This window comes from Ictidomys tridecemlineatus, chromosome X, assembly GCF_052094955.1.
Source record: "Ictidomys tridecemlineatus isolate mIctTri1 chromosome X, mIctTri1.hap1, whole genome shotgun sequence".
NCBI classification, from domain to species: domain Eukaryota; kingdom Metazoa; phylum Chordata; class Mammalia; order Rodentia; family Sciuridae; genus Ictidomys; species Ictidomys tridecemlineatus.
In genome coordinates, this window is record NC_135493.1 from 73,906,100 (window position 1) to 73,932,022 (window position 25,923).

Sequence of the window (25,923 nt, forward strand, 5' to 3'; positions counted from 1 at the left end):
CATTGGGAAAACAATAATCTGCTCAACAAAGGTGTTATAGAAACAGGATATCCATATTCCATATGGATCCTTACATCTTAACATCACATACAAAAATTGACACAAAATGAATCAAAGAACTAAACATAAGACCCATAACTATATATCTCCTAGAAGAAAGTATAGGGGGAAACCTTTAGGACATCATATTTGGCAATAATTTCTTGGATACCACACAAAAACCACAGGCAAAGTAGGAAAAAATAGAATTAGAATTCATCAAAATAATTAAAAAAAACTTGTGTGTTTCAGAAGACACTATGAAGAAAAAGACAATTCACAGAAAGGTAGAAAATATTTTTAAATCATATATGGATATGGATTTAATATCAGGAAAAAAGACTTCCTACAAGTAAAAAACTATAAAATAATCCAATTTTAAATGGAAAAGGATTTGAATAGACTTTTTTCCTAAGAAGATACAGATAGTCAATAAGCATGTGAGCAGATACTCAACATCACAAATCATTAGGGAAATACAAGTCAAAAACAGAGTAAGAGACAATTTCATAGCTATTTGGATGGCAAAATAAAAAAAAAACACTAGAAAATAGTATGTGTTGACTAGGATGTGGAGAAATTGGAATATATGTGGACTGCAGGTAGAAATGTAAAATGTTATAGCCATTAAGGAAAATGGTGTATGATAGCTGATCAAAATATTTCATGTATAATTGCCATATGACCCAAGAATTCTACTCTTAAATATGCAAAAAAAATTGAAAGAGGCTTAAATAAGATGGCCACTGTGGCACATGCCTGTAATCCTAGTGGTTCAGGAGGCTAAGGGAGGAGGATCATGAGTTCAAAGTCAGCCTCAGCAACTTAGTGAGGTCCTCAGCAAATTAGTGAGACCCTGTCTCTAAATACAAAAAAAGGATGGGGTTGTAGTTAAGTGCCCCTGGGTTCAATTCCTGGTACCAGAAAAACAACAAAAAAACAGAGACTTGAACAGATAAATTATATATCCATGTTCAACAATATTAATCATAATAGTCAAAAGGTTGATGCAACCCATCAAGCAGAATGGATAAAGAATATGTGTGTAGGTGGGTGCCAGGCACAGAGGTTGACATTCGTAATCCCAGTGGCTTAGGAGGCTAAGACAGGAGGATCACAAGTTCAAAGCCAGCCTCAGCAATTGTGAGGTGCTAAGCAACTTGGTGAGACCCTGTCTCTAAATAAAATACAAACTAGGCTGGGGATATGGCTCAGTGGTCGAGTGCCCCAGAGTTCAATCCCTGGTACTTGCCCCCCCCCCACCACCAAAAAAAGATAATAAATCCTGTTACATGTGCCTTTACCACATTTTTAAAAAATCAACTGAATTTCTACATGCTAGCAGTAAACAACTGGAAATTGAAATTAATAAAGCCAAAATCATTTGTAATATCAAGAACAGGTATTCTTTGGGATAAATTTAACAAAATATATGCAAAAATTTTACATTGAAAACTATAAAATATTGATGAGAGAAACTTAAAAAGATCTAAACAAATGGACAACAACTAGCTAATGTTACTGAATTGTAATTCTAAATACTGTTAAGATGTTAACTATCCCCAAGTTGGTATAAAGATTCAATGCAATCCAAATCAAAATACCAGCAGGCATTTTTTCAAAAATTGACAAGCCAATTTTATAATCAATGTGGAAATAATAAAGGACCTAGAATAACCAAAATGATTCTACATAAAAACAAATTTGAGGATTTACACAGCTTGACTTTAGAACTTAGTATAGAACTATGATAACTGATAGAATGAGATCTTAGCATAAGGAGGTACATACAATCAATGGAACAGAATACAGTGCAGAAACGAATCTAAACATTTACGATCAATTGATTTTTGAGACAAGTGCCAAGGTAATTCAATGAGGAAAGGATAGTTTTTCAATATTGGTGCTAGAAAAATATGATATCTCTACGGAAAAAAATGAACCTTCATCCCTATCACACAGACATAAACACACATGCATGTACACATGCAAATTAACTCAATCTGGATCCCAGACCTAAACATAAAAGCTTAAACTATAAAATCTCTAGAATAAAGATTTTCATTTGCTATCTTGGGGTAGGCAAGGATTTCTTAGAGAAGACACAGTAAACCTAAACCACAAAAGAAAAATATAATAAATTTTACTTCATAAGTTAAATCCCACAACCCACCTACTAGAGTAGAAGAAATGTAAAGATTGAAAATACCATATGTTGACAAGGACGTGGATAAACTGGCATTCTCACCCATTGCTGGCAGAAATGTAAAATGGTCCAAATGCTTTGAAAAACTGCTCAACAGTTTCTTGGTTTTGGTTGAGGTTTGGTACTGGGGATTGATTCCAGGGTTACTTTACCACTGAGCTATATAGCCCAGTCCTTTTTCATTTTGAGACAGGATCTCACTAAGTTGTCCAGGCAGGCATCAGACTTACTATGATGATCCTGCCTCAGTTTCCTGAGTTGCTGGGATTACAGGTAGGCATCACCACATCTGGTTTCAACTGTTCCTCACAAACTTTAAAATCCACTAACCATATGAACCAGCAATTTCACTTCTGGATATCTGGTCAAGAGAAATCAAAACATATCTAAAGGTGAGGGAGAATACATGTTCAGTATATTAGATAATTGGGAATGGAGGGAAGGGAGGGGGGACAGGAACAAAAAAGTGGAATGAATCTTATAATTTCTCTATGTATATATATGAAAACATCACAGTGAATCCACAATCAAAGACATCCACAAGAATGGGAGCCAAAGTAGAATAAGATATATTCTGTGCTTGTATAGTTATATAAAAATGGATTCTACTGTCATGTATAACTTAAAAGAACCAATAAATTAAAAAATAAATTACATATGAAAAAGATACCCAAAGGCATGTACTTGAATGTTCATAGTAGCTTTATTCATAATAGCCTCAAGAACCAAAATATCCATCCACATATGGATGAATAAATTATGATACATCCATACAATGGAATAGTACTCAGCAACAAAAAGGAACAAACTATTGATACATGCAACAACATGAATGACTTCCTAAACTGTGTGAAAGAAGTCAAATCAAAAAAGGAAAAAATGAAATACATATTGTATGATTACACTTATATGAAACTCTAGGAAAGACAATTTAAGTTATAGTGATGGAAAGCTTATCAGTCATTGCTTGGGGCTGGGAGTGAAGGTCAGGATTGAGAAGGAGCACCAGAAAAGCTTTTAGGATAAAGAAAGTATTCTATATCTAGAATATGGTAGTGGGTACATTGGGGTATGCTTAAATTTGTCAAAATCAAGTACCTGTATACTTAAAATGAATGCATTTTTGCATATAAAAATATTTCAATGAAGTTATTTTAGCAAGAATTTACCAATGATTTATATCTCTTTTGTTCTAAAATTCAATAATCTTTAAATTTCATACTCTAAAAATCTTCAACTATAACAGATGTTATCAAATAATACTATCTTAGGACAACATGGTTAGAGGAGACCTCAAAGTCATCTTAGTTAAAAAAAAATTCTTCTGATATTTGAATCTCCTCTGTAACATTCACACCAAGCAGCTATTCAGTCTCCACTTAAATACTTTCAAGGAGAGCAAATTCATTATATCTTAAGAATATCTGGGGTGGTGATGTAGCTCAGTGGTAGAACACTTGCCTAGCACATGTGAGGCACTGGGTTCAATCCTCAGCAACACATAATTAATAAAAAGGTTAAAAAAATAAAAAACAATTTTACTTAAAAAATAATATCCACCTTATTTTTTGCATAATTCTAATCACTAGAAAGTGTTTTTTAACATATATTTATTTCATTTTTTTGTAGTACTGGAGACTGAACCCATGGGGGTTTTACCACTGAGCTACAGCCCCAGCTTTTTTAATTTTTTTTTTTTTAATTTTGGGAAGAGTCTTGGTAAATTGCTGAGGCTGGTCTTAAACTTGTAATCCTCCTGCCCCAGCTTCCTGGGTTGCTGGGATTATAGGCATGTGCCCTCACACTCAGCTAGAAAGTGTCTATGATGATCCAAAATCTCATCCCTTGTGGGTCTCACCAATGGAAAGCTATCATGCTTCCCCCAAGTCTTCCATTTTCACCCTTTATACTCCTTTAACTCTTCTTCAAATAAGAAGGATTTTAGTGTTCTCATCATCTTTGAGTACATTCTTCTTAGCATGTTTGGGTTTTTCAATATTCCTCTTCAAAACTGTTGCCCCTAGTCCAACACTCTACTTCAGATAGGCTCTAACCAAAGTAGAAAAGAGAGTAATTGCCACTTTACTCCCTCTGTGCATTATACAGTCACTCCTCAGAATCTGTGAAAGGTTGGTTCTAATACCAACACACCACCACCAATAGCATACTCCCACCCCATGGATACCAAAATCTGTGAATCCTCAAGTCTCTTACTTGCGTATAACCTACCTGCATCCTCAGTGTACTTCAAATCATTCCCAAATTACTTATAATTCCTAATACAATGTAAATAGTTTTTATACAGAGTTGTATAAGAAATAATGACAAAAATACAAGTCTGTATGAGTTTAGTATGCAATTTTTTTTTAATCTGCTGTTGGTTGCATCCACAGATGGGGAATCCACAGATATGGAAGACCAACTGCATTTCAATTGATTCAGTCTAATTTGGGAGAATGTTCTTAGTGTTATTGGCTTTTGTTGAGCTCACAGAAAGCAAAAAGCCCTGTGCTTTATATATGCTTCTGTTAAAACCACATTTTATCTATTTTATTCTTGTATAGTTGGTTTGGGGGATACAAGTATAGGATGTTTTGTTGTTTCCTGTTTGTCTTTATCTTGGGCTCATTATTTCAGCCTTCAGAGCTGACATGTCTTCTAATGTATCAGTTACTGTTTTCAACTTCAGGTCATGTGTATACTCAATCAATATTCATAAAATGCCCTCATCTTCCTATTCCTATTTTAAGACTTGCAGTATTTGACACATAATTGCACATAATATTTTATTACTTTCTAAGTATTTTATATGTGTAAATCTCAATTCTGCATTAATATCTTAAGCTCATCTGTAGAACAGACCATATCTTCTACTTATTTTAATAGTATCAGACACAGATTAGGCATTCAATAAATACTTGTTGACTTTATTCAAAACCCTGGTTAGGGTATTTGTACATTATGCCTGCATCAAATGAGCCACAATTCACCTTCATCTGATATTTTCTTAAGTGCTTTTTGTTTTACATCCATAAGGATATATTTGTGGGAAATGCAATACGTATCTAAGTAATACAAAATAACTTCAAAATCAGTGAGGCCAATATAGTACAAACAGAAGCCACAGTGCCATCTAGTGAGTGAGCATCATGCGATTACATTTATTGTTTATATTTACTGATTACATTTAAAGCTCTTTTCAGTCCTATAGTGGAAAGGCATGATTTTTAGAACCGTATATAGTAAATAGAAACAATATGTAATCAGCACGTAAAGAATAGTTGTTTCCCCTTCAGGTTGTATAAAAAACAGTCTATAAATAGTCTCAATTTTTATGGATACTGTCGGGAGCCACTCTGAACAGGATCTACGTACACACCTTTAAGTCCTGAGTAAAGAGGTACTGAACATTGCAATGCAATTGGACTTTACTTTCACTAGGATAAGAGAGGTGCAGCTCCAGGAGTGAGTGTTGAATTACACCTACTTGTTTCTTGTAATCCTACCCTTGTCTCATTTGAATGGCTTCTCCCCAATAAAACCTGGGTTCCAGGCGTGCTTTTTCTCTTTCTTGCCTGTCTTGCCCCCGCTTGTGGGAGCTGTGGCTGAGGAGTGGTCACTGAACCCAAAAAGGTACTTTCTGTGTCTGTGTCTTTATTCAGTCAGCAAAATTCACTTGGAATGACCCTGATCACTTTAGTCATGTGTTGCAACAGGATATTGAAAATATTATAGATAATCTATAGTTTGAAATTTTTTTAAATATTTATTTTTTAGTTATAAGTGGGCACAATATCTTTATTTCATTTTTATGTGGTGCTGAGGATTGAACCCAGTGCCTCATGTATGGCAGGTGAGCGCTCTACCTCTGAGTCACAACTCCAGTCCCTGTAGTTAGAAATTTTGCTTTAGTTTCATCAATCCATAGTAGTATGAATGCCACCTGTGTATCAAAACTTCAGTTGCAAGCCTGAAGATGGGATTTCTGTACTTAAAGAGTATCTAAGTGTACATTACCCTAACTTTACACAATAACCAAAATGATTCATTTATCAACCAACATTAAGGTTTTAAGATCTCACTATATGAAAGTGTGATGCTGGGCACAGTGGTGCATGCCTGTAATCCCAGTGGCTTGGGAGGCTGAGACAGGAGGAGAGCAAGTTCAAAGCCAGCCTCAGCAAAAGTGAGGCCCTGAGCAACTCAGTGAGACCCTGTTTCTAAATAAAATACAAATAAGGCTAGGCAAGTGGTCAGTGGTTGAGTGCCCTTGAGTTCAAGTTCAATCCCTAGTACCAAAAAAAAAGTGTAACAAATTGCTTCTACACTTAGAACCCAAGCTCATTACATCCTGCTCAAGAACATTCAAGTCTATGACTTGCACCAACCACAGACTTCAAAGTCCTCAAATATAAGAAAATTAGAATATTGGGCTTAAGGTTCTATAAACTCTCTAGAGGTAAAGTTTATGCATATAAAACTACAATATTGTTTGGATTTGGTGCTGGGGATAGAACCCAGGACCTCATTCCTGCTAAACATGTACTTTACCACTAAGCTCCACCTGCAGCCCTACACTATATTGTTTAACATTGTCTCATGTAAAATATATAAATATTTAGCTTTTTATGTCTTATTATTGAAGATAGTATCAAAGTGAACCAGTATAAAGAACTATACAAATGCTGTAAGCAATAGAAATAACAGGTTCAACATGCATAAAGCCAAGAAAACCAACCATGCCAGATACTGAATTTCTATTGCACCGTCCTTTGAACATGCCACCAGGAGGAAACTGCAGAGTGCAGATACCATGCAGTGCAACTTATTTATATTTTTATTGTGTCCATTACTATATCCCCAATATAAGGCTAGGCAAGTGGTTAGTGGTTGAGTGCCCTTGAGTTCAAGTTCAATCCCTAGTACCAAAAAAAAAGTGTAACAAATTGCTTCTACACTTAGAACCCAAGCTCATTACATGCCAAAACAGTATTAAACTTTGTGTGTGTGTGCTGGGGGGGGTACTGAGGATGAAACCCAGGGTGTTACACAAGTTTGTCAGATATTCTACCACTGAATATGTCCCCAAGCCCCCAAACAGTTCTGAATATATAGCAGATAGTCAATAAATAATTTTTTAATGTTGGGGCTGGAAAGTTTTGCAATGAAAGAAAGGACATGTATAGGACTGAAGTTTGAGGAGGATGACTAAGGTTGAAGGAAAGTTGTTTTTTTTTTAAGATATCTTTTTACTTGTAAATGAACCTTTATTTTATTTATTTACATGCAGTGCAGAGGATCAAACCCAGTGCTTCACTCATGCTAGGCAAGCGATTTACCACTGAGCTACAACCCTAGCCCGAAGGAAGTTTTCTTAATAAGGAAGATGCCCAAATAATTGTAGCAACAGGGGAAAGGAACAATAGAGGAAGATTAAAAAGATAGGATTGAGACCTGTAGAATAGTTACCAGAGAAAAGTAATTCTTTCTCTGAGACAAGACAGAAGGATGTGTAAAAAGGAGACACACTGATAAACTTCATGTCATTGGATGCAAACTCAGTCAATCACAATCATATTAAAATCTTTTGGTAAAACAAAGGAGAAGACATAGGGGCTCAAGGACAGAAAAATGGTTTAGAATCATTACTATGGGGAAGATGATAGAAAGTGAGCAAGAAGCTAGGCATGGTGTTGCACACTTGTAATTCCAATAACTCAGGATGCCAAGACAGGAGAATCAAAGTTTGAGGCTAGCCTCAGTGACAACATGTCTCAAAATTTAAAAAATAAAATTAAAAAGGGGCTAGAGATGTATCTCAGTGGTAGAGCACCCCTGGGTTCAACCCCCAGTACTGTAAAATACAAAAATAAAAGATTTAAAAAGAAGAAGAAAAAGAAACAAAAAAGGAAAGTCAACAAAAGTCAGTATTATTCACTGCCTAGCTTAAAAAAAAACATAATTTTAGAAGATTCAATAAGTATGGCTTCATAAAATTTCCCAAAAATGTTCCAGCAGGGCTGGGGCTGTAAATGGTGGAGCCCTTGCCTAGCATGTGTAAGGCACTGGGTTCGATTCTAGCACCACATAAAAATAAATAAAATAAAGATATTATGTCCATCTACAACTAAAATCATATTTTAAAAAACAACAATGATGCCCAAGCAGCTCAAAGGAAGGAGTGTAAAAAGCAGACAATAAAAATTAACAAAGGCCAGACATTGGCATGGTGCAAATATAAAAGCTTTACAGACTGTGCATATTTTCACCTTTTTGCCTATACTAGTACATGGGAGAGTATTCCCCACATGTGGAGAGTATTCAAGCAATGTCTCCTAAATTTAAGACAGGAAGGATGCAAGTGATAAATACACTAACAGTAATCAATAAGGTTACCTTGAACATACTCAAAATAAACTTTGGCTTCAATACCAATTGGGCCTTAAATGATAGTTGCATATAAAGTCTATGCTATTAAGATACACCTGGTCTCCTGCTTTCCTATTCTACTCACTACTAACAACATTTGAACTCCCAGTTATAGGTTCAGTCCTACACTAAGCTTCAGTTCCAAACTTGACCTTTGTTAGAATAGATTTAAGAAGTACTCCTTAGGATTGGGTATGTGGCTCAGTGGCAGCATGCTTACCTTAGAGGCACAAGGCCCTGGGATCAATCCCTAATAGCACAAAAAATAAATAAAAATGTACTTGCTTCAAAGTCTGGGAACATTGTCAACCTGTATTCCTCTCCTGGTAATGTTATCTCAGTATGGCTCTTTATGCAGGTATTCTATGCCAGTTCCTTTAGTAATGGAGCCCTAGCTTATTCCTCCTAGTTCATCTACAAACAATGTCATGCCTCAAATATCTGAGTACTGCCTCTGCGTCCAGATCTCAGTTCAAGTCTGTTGCCTGCTATGTGATGCCAACTACGAGTGTGTCTGGCTTATGAACTATTTCCAACACTTAACTTTCTCTCATTTGTCATGTTCTGCTTATCTGCCCATTATGATACCCTGCTTGGCCAAGTAGAAAGCAACTATGCCTTGCTTATCTATATAAATTCAGAGCCTAGCCAAGGATCTAGTATTGTGCTGTTTCCCCCTATCTTGACTAGCTGATTTGATATCTTGCTGAAGGATGGTCTACATTTTAATGCATTCCCTACATGACATTTCTACCTTTGGGTCCAGGTTCTTCCCAATATATCTGGCCTAATGTGTCACAAATTATGAAAGTTATAAAATTTGAGTATCATCTTCTTTTCAGGTCTTAAAGCAAATAGTGGGCAACTATTGTTCTGACACAGTTAAATGATACTATGAAGAAATACGATAAATTAAGTAACATTTCAACTTCTTTTCTAGGCAATGAATTTATGACATATAAACTAAATAGTAAATATTATTTTAAAAGAAAATCTAAAGTATTTAATCTTTCAAAGAAGATCTAAAATATTTAATCTTTCAACAATAGACCTTCAAAGAAAATGTCTGCAATCACTACCCTTAATCATATATCTCCCCTAAACCTGTCATTAAAATTTAAAAGGCAACAAAAAACATTCATATTTCATTGAGTTCACACCTGTCCTTCTAGATTTTGTTCCTACAAGAGCCAATACCCGATCCAACATGGCGGCGGGCGCAGAGAGATCAAGTCTCTGACCTCTTCAGCTGCGCGGGCATAGGGAGTCGAGAACTGTCTAAATGCTGTTTGCTCAGGATCACTAGGCAATGCAGAGCTGACGTGGATCTGGGGCGAACAGTCTGGGCCTCTCAGCACACACACTGAGCCGGGATTGGCTGCATTCAAGCTCTCGCTCACCTGCTTCTTGCAGCCAAACCGCTATGACTCAGCACTAACGATCCCGCCGAAACAACTGGTCAGCCCTTCTGATCCTACGGAAGTAAATGCCAACCGAGCCTGCATAGGCAGTGGCCACAGGATTGAAACAGGGCTTGGGAGAGACCGACAGGATCCACCTGTTGCATTGGTCACCCGGCAAAGGGAACGAACTGTCATCGTTTGCATGGGATACCACCATGGCAGAGAACTGACGTCACCTAAACGCGGCGGAGGAGATAAATTCATTGAAACCAGTGGCAGCAGGTGTGTAATCCCCTAGCCTTCCCTCTCCACACATCGGGGAAACCTTAAAAGCCCCTCCCCCCTCCCAGCTCTCCCGTGAGCGTGATAGCCAGACCAAGGGAATCAGGAGTGGCGCGGGACTCACGGCATGGAACTCCCGGCTACTGCTCCAACCAGTGCTGACAACTGAGGTCCCTTGCACCAGCTACCGGGAGCGTGGCTACCGGAGGGCAAGCAAATTCGCTGGGGGTTCTCAGCCCCAAGCTCTACAAACTTAGGGTCCGAGGGTATGGCAAACAGGAAGAGTGTGCCCAGGTATTCATGAAAACAGAGCTCCCAGGAGCAGCAGACCTGGCGTGTAGCCAGTATTGTGGTGAGCGTCACTGGTGAGGGGGGGCCTGGCTTGAGGAAAAGAGGGGAAGTGTCTAGACACAAGAGGAGGCCCTAGGCACCCAGGATTGGAGACCCGCCCAGTCTGGGAGGAAGAGCTGCTGTGCAGTGATTGGTTCCCACCTATTGAGAGGAGAAACTTGGCCCAGTGGGCACAGCTCCACCTACTGGAAGAGAAGTTAATCAAACTCTAAGACTGCATTTATTAATTTTTTTTCTTTTCTTTTTTTTTTAATATGGGTTTTTTTCATTTTCATTTTTTGTTGTTGTTTTGTAATTTTTTTAATTTCTTTAATTTTTAAAAACTTTTTATTATTTTATTTTATTTTTTATTTTTATTTTTTTTAATTTTAATTTTTTATTATTATTTGTCTTTTTGTTTCTTTTCAATTCTCTTATTCCTCCTTCCTTGAATTCTATCTGCTTACTCTCATTCTCTTTAGTGACTTCTTCCCTTCCCTTCTAATACCTTTTCTCCCAAGCATCAAATAAATTTATAGGGGTAAACAGTAACTCAGCAGTCAAACAGAACAAGAAGTAACATGAGCAGCATGAAAAAGCAAGGAAGAAAAGGAGTACAAACAATGCAGGACAGCCTAAATATTCAGGAGGACCTAGAGCCATCAGAAAAATGGTCATATAAAGAACTCAAGGAATACCTTAGACAGATGGAATGGAACCTTAAAGAGGATACGAGACAGCAAATTCATACAGTGAAAGAATACATTGAAAATGTATTACATAAACAGATAAAAGAAGTTAAGCATCTTTATCAGGAGATACAGATTATAAAAAAATCAAACAATAATTCTAGAAATGAAAGAAACTATAAACCAAATTAAAAACTCAAATGAGAGTATCACTAACAGAGTGGAGCAAGTAGAAGCCAGAACGTCAGATAATGAAGACAAAATATATCATCTTGAAAAGAGTCTAGCCAACTCAGAAAGGCTGGTTAAAAGTCACGAGAAAAATATCCAAGAGATATGAGATAACATAAAAAAAATATTTAAGAGTCATCGGGATAGAGGAAGGCACAGAGATTCAAACCAAGGGAATGAGTGACCGGCTGAATGAAATAATTACAGAAAACTTTCCAGAAATAAAAAAGGAAACGAATATACAAATTGTAGATGCATACAGGACACCAAGCACACAAAATCACAATAGACCAACGCCAAGACACATTGTTATGAAGATATCCAATATACAAAACAAAGAGAAAATATTAAAAGCTACAAGAGAAAGGAGGCAGATTACATTCAGGGGTAACCAATAAGGTTAACAACGGATTTTTCATCACAGACGCTGAAAGCAAGAAGATCCTTGAACAACGTATTTCAAACACTGAAAGACAATAGATGCCAACCAAGAATTCTGTATCCAGCAAAATTAAGCTTCAGGTATGACAATGAAATAAAAATCTTCAATGATAAACAAAAACTAAAAGCATCTGCAGCCAGAAAACCAGCATTGTAAAGCGTATTGAGCAAAACACTACACAAGGAAGAAATGAAAAACAATAACCAAAACCATCAGTAGGAAGTGCCTCGGTAAAGACAGAGGACGAGAGGAAAGCTAATCATGGAGAAACAAGCTAAATTAGAAAAAAAAAGATAAATAATCAAACATGGCTGGAAGTACAAACCATGTATAAATAGTAACTCTAAACGTTAATGGCTTAAACTCTCCAATAAAGCGACATAGGCTGGTAACATGGATTAAAAAAACGAATCCAACAATATGCTGCCTCCAGGAGACACATTTGATTGGAAAAGACATACACAGGCTGAAGGTGAAAGGTTGGAAAAAATATACCACGCACATGGTCCTGTAAGCAAGCAGGGGTGGCCATCCTCATATCGAATAAAATTGACTTCAAGACTAAGTTAATCAAAAGGGATAAGGAAGGACATTATATACTGTTAAAAGGAACCATTCACCAACAAGACATAACAATTATAAATATTTATGCACCAAATAATGGTGCCGCGACATTCATAAAACAAATTCTCCTCAAGTTCAAGAATCAAATAGACCACAACACAATAATTATGGGTGACTTCAACACACCTCTCTCACCATTGGACAGATCCTCCAAACAAAAGTTGAATAAAGAAACTATAGAACTCAATATCACAATCAATAACCTAGACTTAACTGACATATATAGAATATATCAACCATCATCAAGTGGATATACTTTTTTCTCAGCAGCACATCGATCCTTCTCAAAAATAGACCATATATTATGCCATAGGGCAACCCTCAGTAAATATAAAGGGGTAGAGATAATACCATGCATTTTATCTGATCATAATGGAATGAAACTGGAAATCAATGATAAAAGAAGAAAGGAAAAATCCCACATCACATGAAAAATGAACAATATGTTACTGAATGATCAATGGGTTACAGAAGACATAAAGGAGGAAATCAAAAAATTCTTAGAGATAAATGAAAATACAGACACAACATATCAGAATCTATGGGACACAATGAAAGCAGTTTTAAGAGGGAAATTCATTGCCTGGAGGTCATTCCTCAAAAAAAGAAAAAACCAACAAATAAATGAGCTCACACTTCATCTCAAAGCCCTAGAGAAGGAAGAGCAAAACAACAGCAAATGTAGCAGAAGGCAAGAAATAATTAAAATCAGAGAGGAAATCAACGAAATTGAAACAAAAGAAACTATTGAAAAAATTAACAAAACTAAAAGTTGGTTCTTCGAAAAAATAAATAAGATCGACAGACTTTTAGCCATGCTAACAAAGAGAAGAAGAGAGAGAACTCAAATTACTAACATACGGGATGAAAAAGGCAATATCACAACAGATGCTACAGAAATACAGAAGACAATTAGGAATTATTTTGAAAACCTATATCCCAATAAAATAGAAGATAGTGAAGACATCGATAAATTTCTTAAGTCATATGATTTGACCAGACTGAGTCAGGAGGATACACACAATTTGAACAGACCAATATCAATGGATGAAATAGAAGAAGCAATCTAAAGACTACCAACTAAGAAAAGCCCAGGACTGGATGGGTATACAGCGGAGTTTTACAAAACCTTTAAAGAAGAATTAATACCAATACTTTTCAAGTTATTTCAGGAAATAGAAAAAGAGGGAGCTCTTCCAAATTCATTCTATGAGGCCAACATCATCCTGATTCTGAAACCAGACAAAGACACCTCAAAGAAAGAAAACTACAGACCAATATCTCTAATGAACCTAGATGCAAAAATCCTCAATAAAATTCTGGCGAATTGGATATAAAGGCACATCAAAAAAATTGTGCACCATGATCAAGTAGGATTCATCCCTGGGATGCAAGGATGGTTCAATATACGGAAATCAATAAGTGTTATTCACCACATCAATAGACTTAAAGATAAGAACCATATGATCATCTCGATAGATGCAGAAAAAGCATTCGACAAAGTACAGCATCCCTTTATGTTCAAAACACTAGAAAAACTAAGGATAACAGGAACTTACCTCGACATTGTAAAAGCTATCTATGCTAAGCCTCAGGTTAGCATCATTCTGAATGGAGAAAAATTGAAGGCATTCCCTCTAAAATCTGGAACAAGACAGGGATGCCCTCTATCACCACTTCTATTCAATATAGTTCTCAAAACACTGGCCAGAGCAATTAGACAGACGAAAGAAATTAAAGGCACAAAAATAGGAAAAGAAGAACTTAAATTATCACTATTTGCAGTTGACACGATTCTATACCTAGAAGACCCAAAAGGGTCTACAAAAAAACTACTAGAACTAATAAATGAATTCAGCAAAGTGGCAGGATATAAAATCAACATGCATAAATCAAAGGCATTTCTGTATATCAGCGACAAATCTTCTGAAACGGAAATGAGAAAAAACACTTCATTCACAATATCCTCAAAAAAATAAATAAATAAAATACTTGGGAATCAACCTAACAAAAGACGTGAAAGATTTATACAATGAAAACTACAGAACCCTAAAGAGAGAAGTAGAAGAAGATCTTAGAAGATGGAAAAATATACCCTGTTCATGGATAGGCAGAACTAACATCATCAAAATGGCAATATTACCAAAAGTTCTCTATAGGTTTAATGCAATGCCAGTCAAAATCCCAATGGCATTTCTTGTAGAAATAGATAAAGCAATCATGAAATTCCTATGGAAAAATAAAAGACCCAGAATAGCAAAAGCAATTTTAAGCAGGAAGTGTGAATCAGGCGGTATAGCGATACCAGATTTCAAACTATATTACAGAGCAATAGTAACAAAAACAGCATGGTACTGGTACCAAAACAGGCAGGTGGACCAATGGTACAGAATAGAGGACACAGAGACTAATCCACAAAGTTACAACTATCTTATATTTGATAAAGGGGCTAAAAGCATGCACTGGAGGAAGGATAGCATCTTCAACAAATGGTGTTGGGAAAACTGGAAATCCATATGCAACAAAATGAAACTAAATCCCCTCCTCTCTCCATGCACAAAAGTTAACTCAACATGGATCAAGGAGCTTGATATCAAATCAGATACTCTGCGTCTGACAAAAGAAAAAGTTGGCTCTGATCTACGTATTGTGGGGTCGGGCTCCAAATTCCTTAATAGGATACCCATAGCTCAAGAGTTAATAACAAGAATCAACAAATGGGACCTACTTAAACTAAAAAGTTTTTTCTCAGCAAGAGAAACAATAAGAGAGGTAAATAGGGAGCCTACATCATGGGAACAAATTTTTACTCCTCACACTTCAGATAGAGCCCTAATATCCAGAGTATACAAAGAACTCAAAAAATTAGACAATAAGATAACAAATAACCCAATCAACAAATGGGCCAAGGACCTGAACAGACACTTCTCAAAGGAAGACATACAATTAATCAACAAGTACATGAAAAAATGCTCACCTTCTCTACAGTCAGAGAAATACAAATCAAAACCACCCTAAGATACCATCTCACTCCAGTAAGATTGGCAGCCATTCTGAAGTCAAACAACAACAAGTGCTGGCGAGGATGTGGAGAAAGGGTACACTTGTACATTGCTGGTGGGACTGCAAATTGGTGCAGCCAATTTGGAAAGCAGTATGGAGATTCCTGGGAAAGCTGGGAATGGAACCACCATTTGACCCAGCTATTGCCCTTCTCGGACTATTCCCTGAAGACCTTAAAAGAGCGTATTACAGGGATACTGCCACATAGATGTTCATAGCAGCACAATTCACAATAGCTAGACTGTGGAACCAACCCAGATGCCCTTCAATAGATGAATGGATAAAAAAAAATGTGGCATTTATACACCATGGAGTATTACGCAGCACTTAAAAATGACAAAATCATGGAATTTGCAGGGAAATGGATGGCACTAGAGCAGATTATGCTTAGTGAAGCTAGCCAATCCCTGAAAAACAAATACCAAATGTCTTCTTTGATATAATGAGAGCAACTATGAACAGAGCAGGGAGGAAGAGCAGGAAGAAAAGATTAACATTAAACAGAGACATAAGATGGGAGGGAAAGGGAGAGAAAAGGGAAATTGCATAGAAATGAAGGCAGACCCTCATTGCTATACAAAATTACATATAAGAGGTTGTGAGGGGAATGGGATAATAAACAAGGAGGGAAATGAATTACAGTAGATGGGGTAGAGAGAGAAGATGGGAGGGGAGGGGAGGGGGGATAGTAGAGGATAGGAAAGGTAGCAGAATAGAACAGTTACTAATAGGGCATCATGTAAAAATGTGGATGTGTAACCGACGTGATTCTGCAATCTGCATTTGGGGTAAAAATTTGGAGTTCATAACCCACTTGAATCTAATGTATGAAATATGATATGTCAAAAAAAGAGCCAATACCCCTATTATGTACATACTATATGATAACCCAAAGGAAGAAATGTCCCAATCACTATTGAAAGCACTGATGGCTTTATCTTTAAAAAGCTTTTATCTTTTTTATATTCTAGAATTTTGTCTTACTAAGGAGTCAATTACTAAATGTTTTCTAGAGTGGTTAGAAAAGCAAGAGACGCCAACGTGAAAGAATGACTTCTTGTACTTTCTCTCAATGAATGCTTAAGAAAAAGGAAGATATTAAAATTTAATCTGCTTCCTAGTACAATATTGCAGATGATTAGTAGCAGATAACTTCAGAGGTTTGGATGACATATTACCTTTCAGAATAGGGTGCCAAAAGTAAACAGTAAGTAATGAAACTAATAGTCTTTCAAATTCTTTCTCCTTTTGGAAAATCCCATTTAATGTTTACAATGCACAAATCAAGAAAACGTTAATTTGACCTTGTTCTATATGAAGGAATGCTCAAACATCCTATACAGCTGAGAAGTCATAACACCACATGTCTCCGCTACTGTATATAAGAAAATAGATAAATCAAAGGACCTTATCAAGTTGTTTCAAATGCAGGTAACAGGAAGCCATGTTCCTCTGCAGCTTGGCTAAATCCAGATCTAGCTGACCGAATCCATAAAACGTCAGAGAATAATAGTACCATTGTAGGGCATCAGCATAATTTTGGACCTAAAGTTTAAAAAGAAAAAATAAAATCACAGATATATCTTTACATTTGACCCTAATTTTCCCAATTCACCTCTATAAGCAAACAAAAAATGATACTGGTTTCTTTTTTAGGCAACCAAAACACAAACACTTTCTAAAAATTTTTAAGTTTGTTCTATTTTATTTTTCCCACACATTAGAGATTTTAGGGACTGTAGGTATAGTTCAGTAAGAGAGAACATGATAAGCATGCACAAGGTTCAATGTATAGAACTGAAAAAAACGTATTTCACATAAAAAATAAAAAGCCTAAGATAGTGAATCACCCCCAGAAGATTCACAATTTTTAAAGGTATTAAAACAATGAAAAAAAAATTTAAGAGAATATCCATAAATCACCATGCTAATACAGCCATTTTCATTATTTTATATTCCATTTAACTTTATCCTTATGTGTACTTAAAGTTATAATCATAGCTTATATACAATTTCATGATCTATTTTTTCCATGTAAGTTTGTTTTATACATAATAATCTGTATTGTTATGTAGTTTCACAGTTAATTTAAGGGATATATAACATTTAATATAATTAATATATCATAATTTTCTCATTTTCATAATGTTGGACATTTAATGGGTTTCCAGGTTTTTCATTATTATAATAAATGCTGCTGTGCTTTTGTATGAAACTTTTTTCTTTTGAGTTCACTTTAAATGGGGTTGAGGCCATAGTTAAGTGGAACAACACTTACCTACCATACTCAAGGCCTTGGGTTCGGTCCTCAGCACTCCATTTAAGAAACAAACTTAGGGGAGTAGGTCACCATTTCTAACAGCTAAAGAATGGCCTCTTAATTAAAAAAAAATCTGTTACAATGATGGTGGAATGTGATGGACATAATTATCCAAAGTACATGTATGAAGACACGAACTGGTGTGAACATACTGTATATATAAACAGAGATATGAAAAGTTGTGCTCTACATGTATAATGAGAATTATAATGCATTCTGCTGTCATGTATTTAAAAAATAAAATCAATTAAAAAAAGAAAAAGAAAGAAAGAAAAATCTAATAGAAATAGTCTGTATTTTTATACCTTTATTTTATTTATTGATTTTTTAAAATGTGATGTTGAGGATTGAACCCAGTGCTTCACATGTGCTAGGCAAGCGCTCTACCACTGAGCTACAACACCAGCCCTGGATTTTTTTTAAATCTCAGAAAACTTAGATCACTTATGAACACCAAGGTAAGGTAAATGAGTCCCCTCTACATTATCAAGAATGTTCATAGTTTTCAGTTAAGGACATGAATCATTAGGTCCTTTAAGGAATAAATGCCCTTTTCAAGTAGAAACAGCTGTGTTGAGCAGGTAAAACACTACCTTTCACTAGATATAAAATTACATTCTTTTCCAGGGTTGAAAGTGAAGGCTAAAAAAAATCATTCATCAAGACTAGAAAATGAGGGGGAAGACAAAGAATCAATAGGAAAAGGGAAATTCTAAAGTAGTTTTTCACATTCTCAGAATGGAAATAAATAAAGGCCCTCTAAAAGAGAAAAAGAATACCATTTTATTTTGCAGAAATTATGTGTAAGTCCTAGGTCACTACATGCTCTTATAAGGGATCTGTTTCCTTGTCTTGGGTGTACAATTCCTTGTTTCTTAAACTTTGTTTCCCATTTTTATGGATCAATAGTTCTTTTCTTTTTATCACTCAGAAGCATTTAAAATATATGGAGGGTTGGGGATGTGGCTCAAGCGGTAGCGTGCTCGCCTGGCATGCATGGGGTGCTGGGTTCGATCCTCAGCATCACATAAAAATAAAATAAAGATGTTGTGTCCACCAAAAACTAAAAAATAAATATTAAAAATAAAATAAAATAAAATATATGTATATGGGCTTGGGATATAGCTCAGTCGATAGAGTGCTTGCCTCCCATGCACAAGGCCCTGGGTTCAATCCCCAGCATTTCAAAAAAAAAAAATACATGGATATACCACAGTTTGCATATTCACATTATCAATATCCAAATTTTTTTCATCTCACAAAATTGAAACTCTGGGAGTCAGGGATATAATTTATTGGTAGAGTGCATGTGTAGCATTCATGAGAGTCTGAGTTCCATTGCCAGCATCAGGGGAAAAAAAGTAAACAATAATTCCTTCTTTCTTCCTCCCCCAATCCCCTTGCAACCACCATTGTATTTTGTCTCTATGAGTTTTACTACTATAGATATGTCTACAAGTGGAATCATACCTTATTTGTCTTTTTGTGTCTAGCTTATTTCACTTAGCATAATGTCCTTATGGTTTAAGCATGTATCAGAATTCATCAATATTTTAAGGCTGGATAATATTCCACTGGCTATGTATTCCAAATTTTGTTTATCCATTTATCTGTTGATGGAACTTGATTGTTTCCATCTTGTGAATAATGTGAACAGTTCTGCTGTCAGTATGGGTGTACAAATATCCCAAGATTGTGCTTTTTCTGGGCACAGAGATGCACACCTATAATCCCAGCTATTTGGAAGGTTGAGACAGGAGGACTCCAAGTTTGAAGCCAGTCTGGGCAATTCGGTAAGATCCTGTCTCAAAGTACAAAAAAAAAGTCTGGGGATATAGCTCAGTGATAGAATGCTTACCTAGCATGTGCCAGGCCCTGGGTTCAATCCCCAGTATGGAAAAAAAAAGTTGTGCTTTTAATTCTTTTTGAAATATTTTCCATAGTGACTACACCATTTTACATTTCCACCAACTATTTCATTTTTAAACAATGTTTGCCGTCAGGTATAGAATTCTAAGTTGCCAGGGTTTTCTTTCATTATTTAAAAAAAATTTAATTTTATTTTAGTTGTAGTTGGACACAATACCTTTATTTTATCTATTTATTTTTATGTGGTGCTGAGGATCGAATCCAGTGCCTCACACGTGCTAGGTGAGTGCTCTACCGCTGAGCCCCGGGCCCAGCCCCAGCCCCTTCTTTCATTATTTTAAAGATATTGCTCAACTGAGTTCTTGCTTGCATTGATATTCTCCTTAATTTTTTATTAATTTATTTATTTTAATTAAGTAGATATGTAGGCAGAATGCATTTTGATAATAATTGCAGCACAACTTTTCATTTCTCTGGTTGTACACGATGTAGCATTACACCATCTGTGCAGTCATACGTGTACCTAGGGTAATGATGTTCATCTCATTCCACCTTCTATATGTAGGGTATAATTTTTCTTGGCTACTCTTAAAATATTTTCTGTCACTGGTTTTAAGCAATTTGATCATTATGTGCCTTGGTGTAGTTTTATTTTCCTTACATGTGGAGTTTGTTAAGATTCTTGACTCTGTGGGTTTAGATTTTTCCGCCACTATTTCTTCAAATACTTTTCTCTCCCTCTTCATTTGAAAATTCCAATTACTCATATATTTGGCTACCTGATGTTACTGATACTCTTTTAAGGTTTTTCTTTTCTGTGTATTTCGTTTGGGTCACTTCTTTGCTATTACTTCAAGTTCACAATCTTATTCTACAATGTCTCATCAGATGTTAATACTATCTGATATTAATTTCATCCTAAAAATTAAATTTTCATCTCTAGAAGTTTGATTTGGGTAGTTTTATATATTCTATGCCTCTGCTTAGCTTTTTAAATGTATGGAATATAATCATAAGAAATATTTTAATGTCCCTTTCTATTAATTCTAATCTTCTATGTCATTTATGGGTCAGTTTCAATTGATTGCTTACTGTTTTCACTATAGATTGTGTTCCTTGCCTCTTTGTGTGCTTGGCAATATTTTATGGGATGCCAAACATTGTGAACTTTACCTTGCTGGATGTTCTGTATAGCTTTAAAAATTCTCAAACTCTGGTATAGGAAGCAATTAAATTCTTTGGGATCAATCTGATCCTTTCACAACGCACTTAAATTATTTTTTTTAAGTTGGGTTGGAGCAGGGCTCAGTGAGGTATTAATTATTCCCTACTACTGAGGCAAGACTCTTCTCAGTTCTCTATCCAATGCCCCATGAATTAGAGATTTTCCAGTCTGAGTGGTAAGAACAGGTTCTAGTGGTCTGGGGAGGTAGTTCAGTGGTATATCACTTATGTAGCATGAACAAGGCTCCAGGTTTCATCCCTGGCACCACAAAAACAAACAAACAAAAAATGGGCTCTATGCCCAGATGTATGTGAGTGCCAGGTACTTACCCTCTTAATATTTTAGATGGTTACACCCTCTATTAAACACTGGAGGAGGACCTTCTGATGACTGGGATTCTTTTTTTAATAAAAAAATTTTTTTTGTACTTATAGATGGTAAGAATGCCTTTATTTATTTTTACATGGTGCTAAGGATCAAACCCAGTGCCTCACACATGCCAGGCAAGCACTCCGCCACTGAGCAACAGCCCCAGTCCTCTCTCTTTTTTGCTACTTGGGATTGAACTCAGGGGTAACTCCACCTCAAAGCCACATCCCCAGCCCTATTTTATATTTTATTTAGAGACAGGGTCTCACTGAATTGCTTAGCACCTCACTTTTGCTAAGGCTGGCTTCGAACTCACAATTCTCCTGTCTCAGCCTCCCGAGCTGCTGGGATTACAGGTATACAACTCCATGCCCAGCTGGGATTCTCATTTTCTTTCTCTCTCTCTCTCTCTCTCTCTCTCTCTCTCTCTCTCTCTCTCTCTCTCTCTCTGCTATGCACCCCTCTCTGATTCTCTGTACTATGAACTTTAGATGACTAGGTTTCCCTAGATTCTCAGTATCATCTCCCCAAATAAGGATGCCTGGCAGGTTACAATTCAGTTCCCTTTCCCAAGTTATAGCCTGGAAACTAAAGGCAGTAAGTTATACATTTGTAGTATTCATCATGTTTCCTATTTCCCAAGAATCATTCTTCACTGCCTGATCATCAGTATCATTAATTTTTTTTCATTTCATGTCTTATATTTTTTGGAAGGGTATTGTTCAAGCAGGGACATAACTGTTCTCTATTACTACATATTGGTTGGAGGTAGAAGCATACCATAGCTTGCTTGCTTGCTTGCTTGCTTCCTTCCTTCCTTCCTTCCTTTTTTGTGATGCTACTGATCAAACCTTGGACCTTGCTCATGCTAGGAAGGCATTCTGCCTCTGAGCTGCATCCTCAGTTCAAACTTTTTACAAAGTATGTACCATTTTATTTACATATGCAAATATACAAATACACAAGAAGATTACAAGGAATAAATAACATTTATTATAATAACATTTATTATTTATTATTACGTCAACTCCATAAATACCTACTTGGCCTCATACTTTTTTTAAGGTAACAAAATTCCTCCATCTTTCTTGTCCCTCATATTAAAATAAATTACATTCCTGTATTTTAGTATCAGTGATGTCATTTTGCTATACTACAATTCTCAATGGAAAGGAATCATGTCTTCCATTTTTTAAATATTTATTTTTTAGTTATAGGTGGACACAATATCTTTATTTTATTTGTATATGGTGTCAAGGATCAAACTCAGTGCCTCATGCATGCTAGGCAAATGCTCTACCTCTGAGCCATGTTTTCCATTTTTGAATAAACTTTTTGTACAATGTCCACTAGCATTCCACACTGAATATTTAGTAAATAGACAGTATTTAAAAAGAGAGGAAACTATTAAGGAATTTGATGCCCTATGATTCTTATAATGAACAAAGTTTTATTTGTTGCAGTGGAGAAAGAATGAAAATAATATACTCCCAAACCTCAAAACTTCTGGCAGCTTTGTTCCACAGAATGTTTTGTAACCAGCCTACTAATTCTGTTGTCAGTTGACTTCCTGTTTGGTGACCTGAAAAACACAAAAACAAAAACCCCCTAAGCTCTGAAAGCAAGAATTTAGATCTATTACATTAAACAAAGAGTGCTAACTATACTCAAAGCCTATAATCTTTACGTAATGGCTATAAAAACAATCACATTCAGACAGGTTTTCATCATCAATTTTAGGTTTACCACCAAAATTGATTATATAATGCAATCAGAGTTTTCTAGAACCACAGTAATTCTCCCATCAGTCTGTGATAGATTTCCAGCCTAGTCTCTTTTAAACTTATTTTCCATGTTCCAAATTAGATCATCATTTGGTACCTTAACAAGGTTATTGTGAATGAGCAGACAGCAATGCCAGAAATCATTAATAAGAAGTGTTTATATCATTATGTACTAAATAGATCAGATCAAGTTCACAAGAAAGGCCAATTATACCTTTAAGCCTTGGTAAAATACTTTAAGACCACACTTACAAATAAACTTTATTAGGTTAAATCTTAACTTGTGTCTGATTATTTCTGGTGTAGACATTTACAGGGTTCAAATACATCAGCACATTAAGGTAAAGTTTAAACTATAATAGAATTCTATACCACTTTTCTTCTGTCCCTTTGGCACAAACCATCAATTTCTACAAAATTTTTTATTAGAACGCTAAGAATCTCTGATTCCCTAGCCGAGTCAGCAAATGTAGTTTGTGGCATGACTTAATTAAAAATAGTCACAAGTGTGTAAATGGTTACCTGATGTATCCACTTAAAACACTATAATACTTTGATACTATAAGTGTATAATTTGATATTACAACAAAATATTTCCTAAGCGGAATTTTAGAAAGATGAGTTGTTCTGTACTAGCAAGTTTTCTAGTTAGCTAACAGTTTACTTTTTAAATATAAAATATTGTCATTTAAAAAGTCTAAATCTTTTCATGAAAGTTCTTAAATTTTCTAAAAATTAAAGATACTTCCTATTTTATAAGCAAAATTTAATATTTTCTTTACCATTCAATAAGGTCAACAACACTTAAAACTATTGTATTTTATTGCATCATTAATACCTCACAGTAAGCTAGTCATAAACACATACTGAAAGGGATCAAAACATAAGAATATCCAAGCTTAAGTAAACTGATGTTAAACATCTAAATAAACCTGTTTATCAATAATAAATCATTTAATTTCAGTTGAATTAAGTCCAAAACATTTTTGTCATGAACATCTACAGTCAATAATTTCTCTCCTGGGTTGAGGTTTGTGGCTCAAAGATATAGCGCTAGCCTAGCATGTGTGAGGCACTGGGTTCGATCCTCAGAACCACAAAATATAAAAATGAAAGATATTGTGACTACCTATAAGTAAAAAATAAGTATTTAAAAAATAAGTATTTTAAAAAATTTAAATACATGTGTGTATATATATCACATTGATGATTTTGAGAGTTATTATATAGTACAAATTACTATATTTTAAAAAATATTTGGGGCTGGGGATATAGATCAATGATAGAGCACTTGCCTAGCACACCTGAATCTATGTTTTAAAATTTTTGTAGTTTTTTTTTCCTTTGTGTATTTCTCTGCATACCTTTTCTCTGTTTGTAACATGCTATGAATAAAATGCCACGGTTTAGAAAACCAGATAATAAAAGTTTATCAAAATCAGATCTAAAAATAACTAAATCCTTAGTGAAGGTCTAGAAAGAGGGTGTCATCCCTAAAATATGGTTCATAGAATCTAGTAAAATGATTTCATTTTAAAAATATTAATCACTTTGCTTTCATAAAAACATGATGCATACAAGAATTTAAGCAATATGGCAAAGTATAAATAGAAGAAAGCAATACATTACCTAAAGTGTCACCAGTCAGAATAAACCTGTGTTAACTTTTAGTGACTATCTCTATACATGTATAAAGTTGGAAGGGTGAGGTAAGGGAGAGAATTTTTTAAGAAAGGGATCATATCATCTTTGTTCTTTAAGGTATGGAGATTCTATAGAGTGGAGAAGGGTTTGAGGACCACTAAGCAAATTTAGCTCTTTATCTCTGTAACTAGAAAAACTAATCTACTTTATCTGGGGTGGGGTTCATTTAAAATTACATCACAAAGGAATACTGCTATTAAATAGAAATCTAACAACCAGGAATTTTATTCATAATCCTCATTTTATAGTAGAACAAAACAAGGTCCAGAGATATTGCCTTGCCCAAAAGCACACATCTAATTTGATAGCAAGGTGGAAACATGAAAATAGGCTTTTAATATCACAATTTTCCACTCCACGTGAGCTTTAAGATCAGAAGTTTAGAGGCTAGGGTTGTGGCTCAGTGGTAGGGTGCATATGTGAGGCACTGGGTTCGATTCCCAGCATCACATATAAATAAATAAATAAAGGACCATCAGTAACTAATAATTTTTTTTAAAAAATCAGAAGTTTATTTTTTATGTTGTTTTGTTATTTTTTTGCCTACATTCTCATTCTAAGCTCATCAAATTTGTGAAATCTGCATAGGTGAGGTGTCACTGTTAAAGAATATTAGGGAGAAAAAAAGAAGTACAAGAAATCTATTGACTTCAGGATTTTGCTATTGCTCTGACAACTATCTTAGAATTAACACCTTTCTAAAACACTTGCAGAAATCCTACTGACCCACAATGATTTCTTCAATCTTCTCCTTGGCAAGCAATTCTTCTTTCCTTTGTAAAAGCATGTCGATGTGGAACAATACAGCTTTCCCAATATTTTCTGATGACTTAAAATGTTCACAGATAGTCTTCAGGAAATAAAATCCAACAGATTCTCTGTTCAAAAAGATATAATTTTAAGTGATGTCAACA

At 35.4% G+C, this 25,923-nt stretch overlaps 1 protein-coding gene and 1 non-coding gene across 2 annotated transcripts in view; both read right to left on the reverse strand.

Annotated features, from left to right (window-relative positions):
* Tex11 (testis expressed 11) overlaps positions 1 to 25,923 on the reverse strand; it is a 289,052-nt gene that overhangs the window by 108,198 nt on the left and 154,931 nt on the right. Inside the window, exons 14-16 of the mRNA XM_021719909.3 lie at positions 25,736 to 25,887; positions 23,018 to 23,103; positions 17,146 to 17,283 (exon numbers count right to left, since the gene is read on the reverse strand). Of these exons, the coding sequence (XP_021575584.3) occupies positions 17,146 to 17,283; positions 23,018 to 23,103; positions 25,736 to 25,887 (376 nt within the window). The remainder of the gene's footprint in view (positions 1 to 17,145; positions 17,284 to 23,017; positions 23,104 to 25,735; positions 25,888 to 25,923) is intronic.
* Positions 6,929 to 7,068, reverse strand: LOC120891065 (small nucleolar RNA SNORA8). The gene has a single exon (XR_005735502.1). It is a non-coding gene; the product is annotated as a small nucleolar RNA SNORA8 (small nucleolar RNA).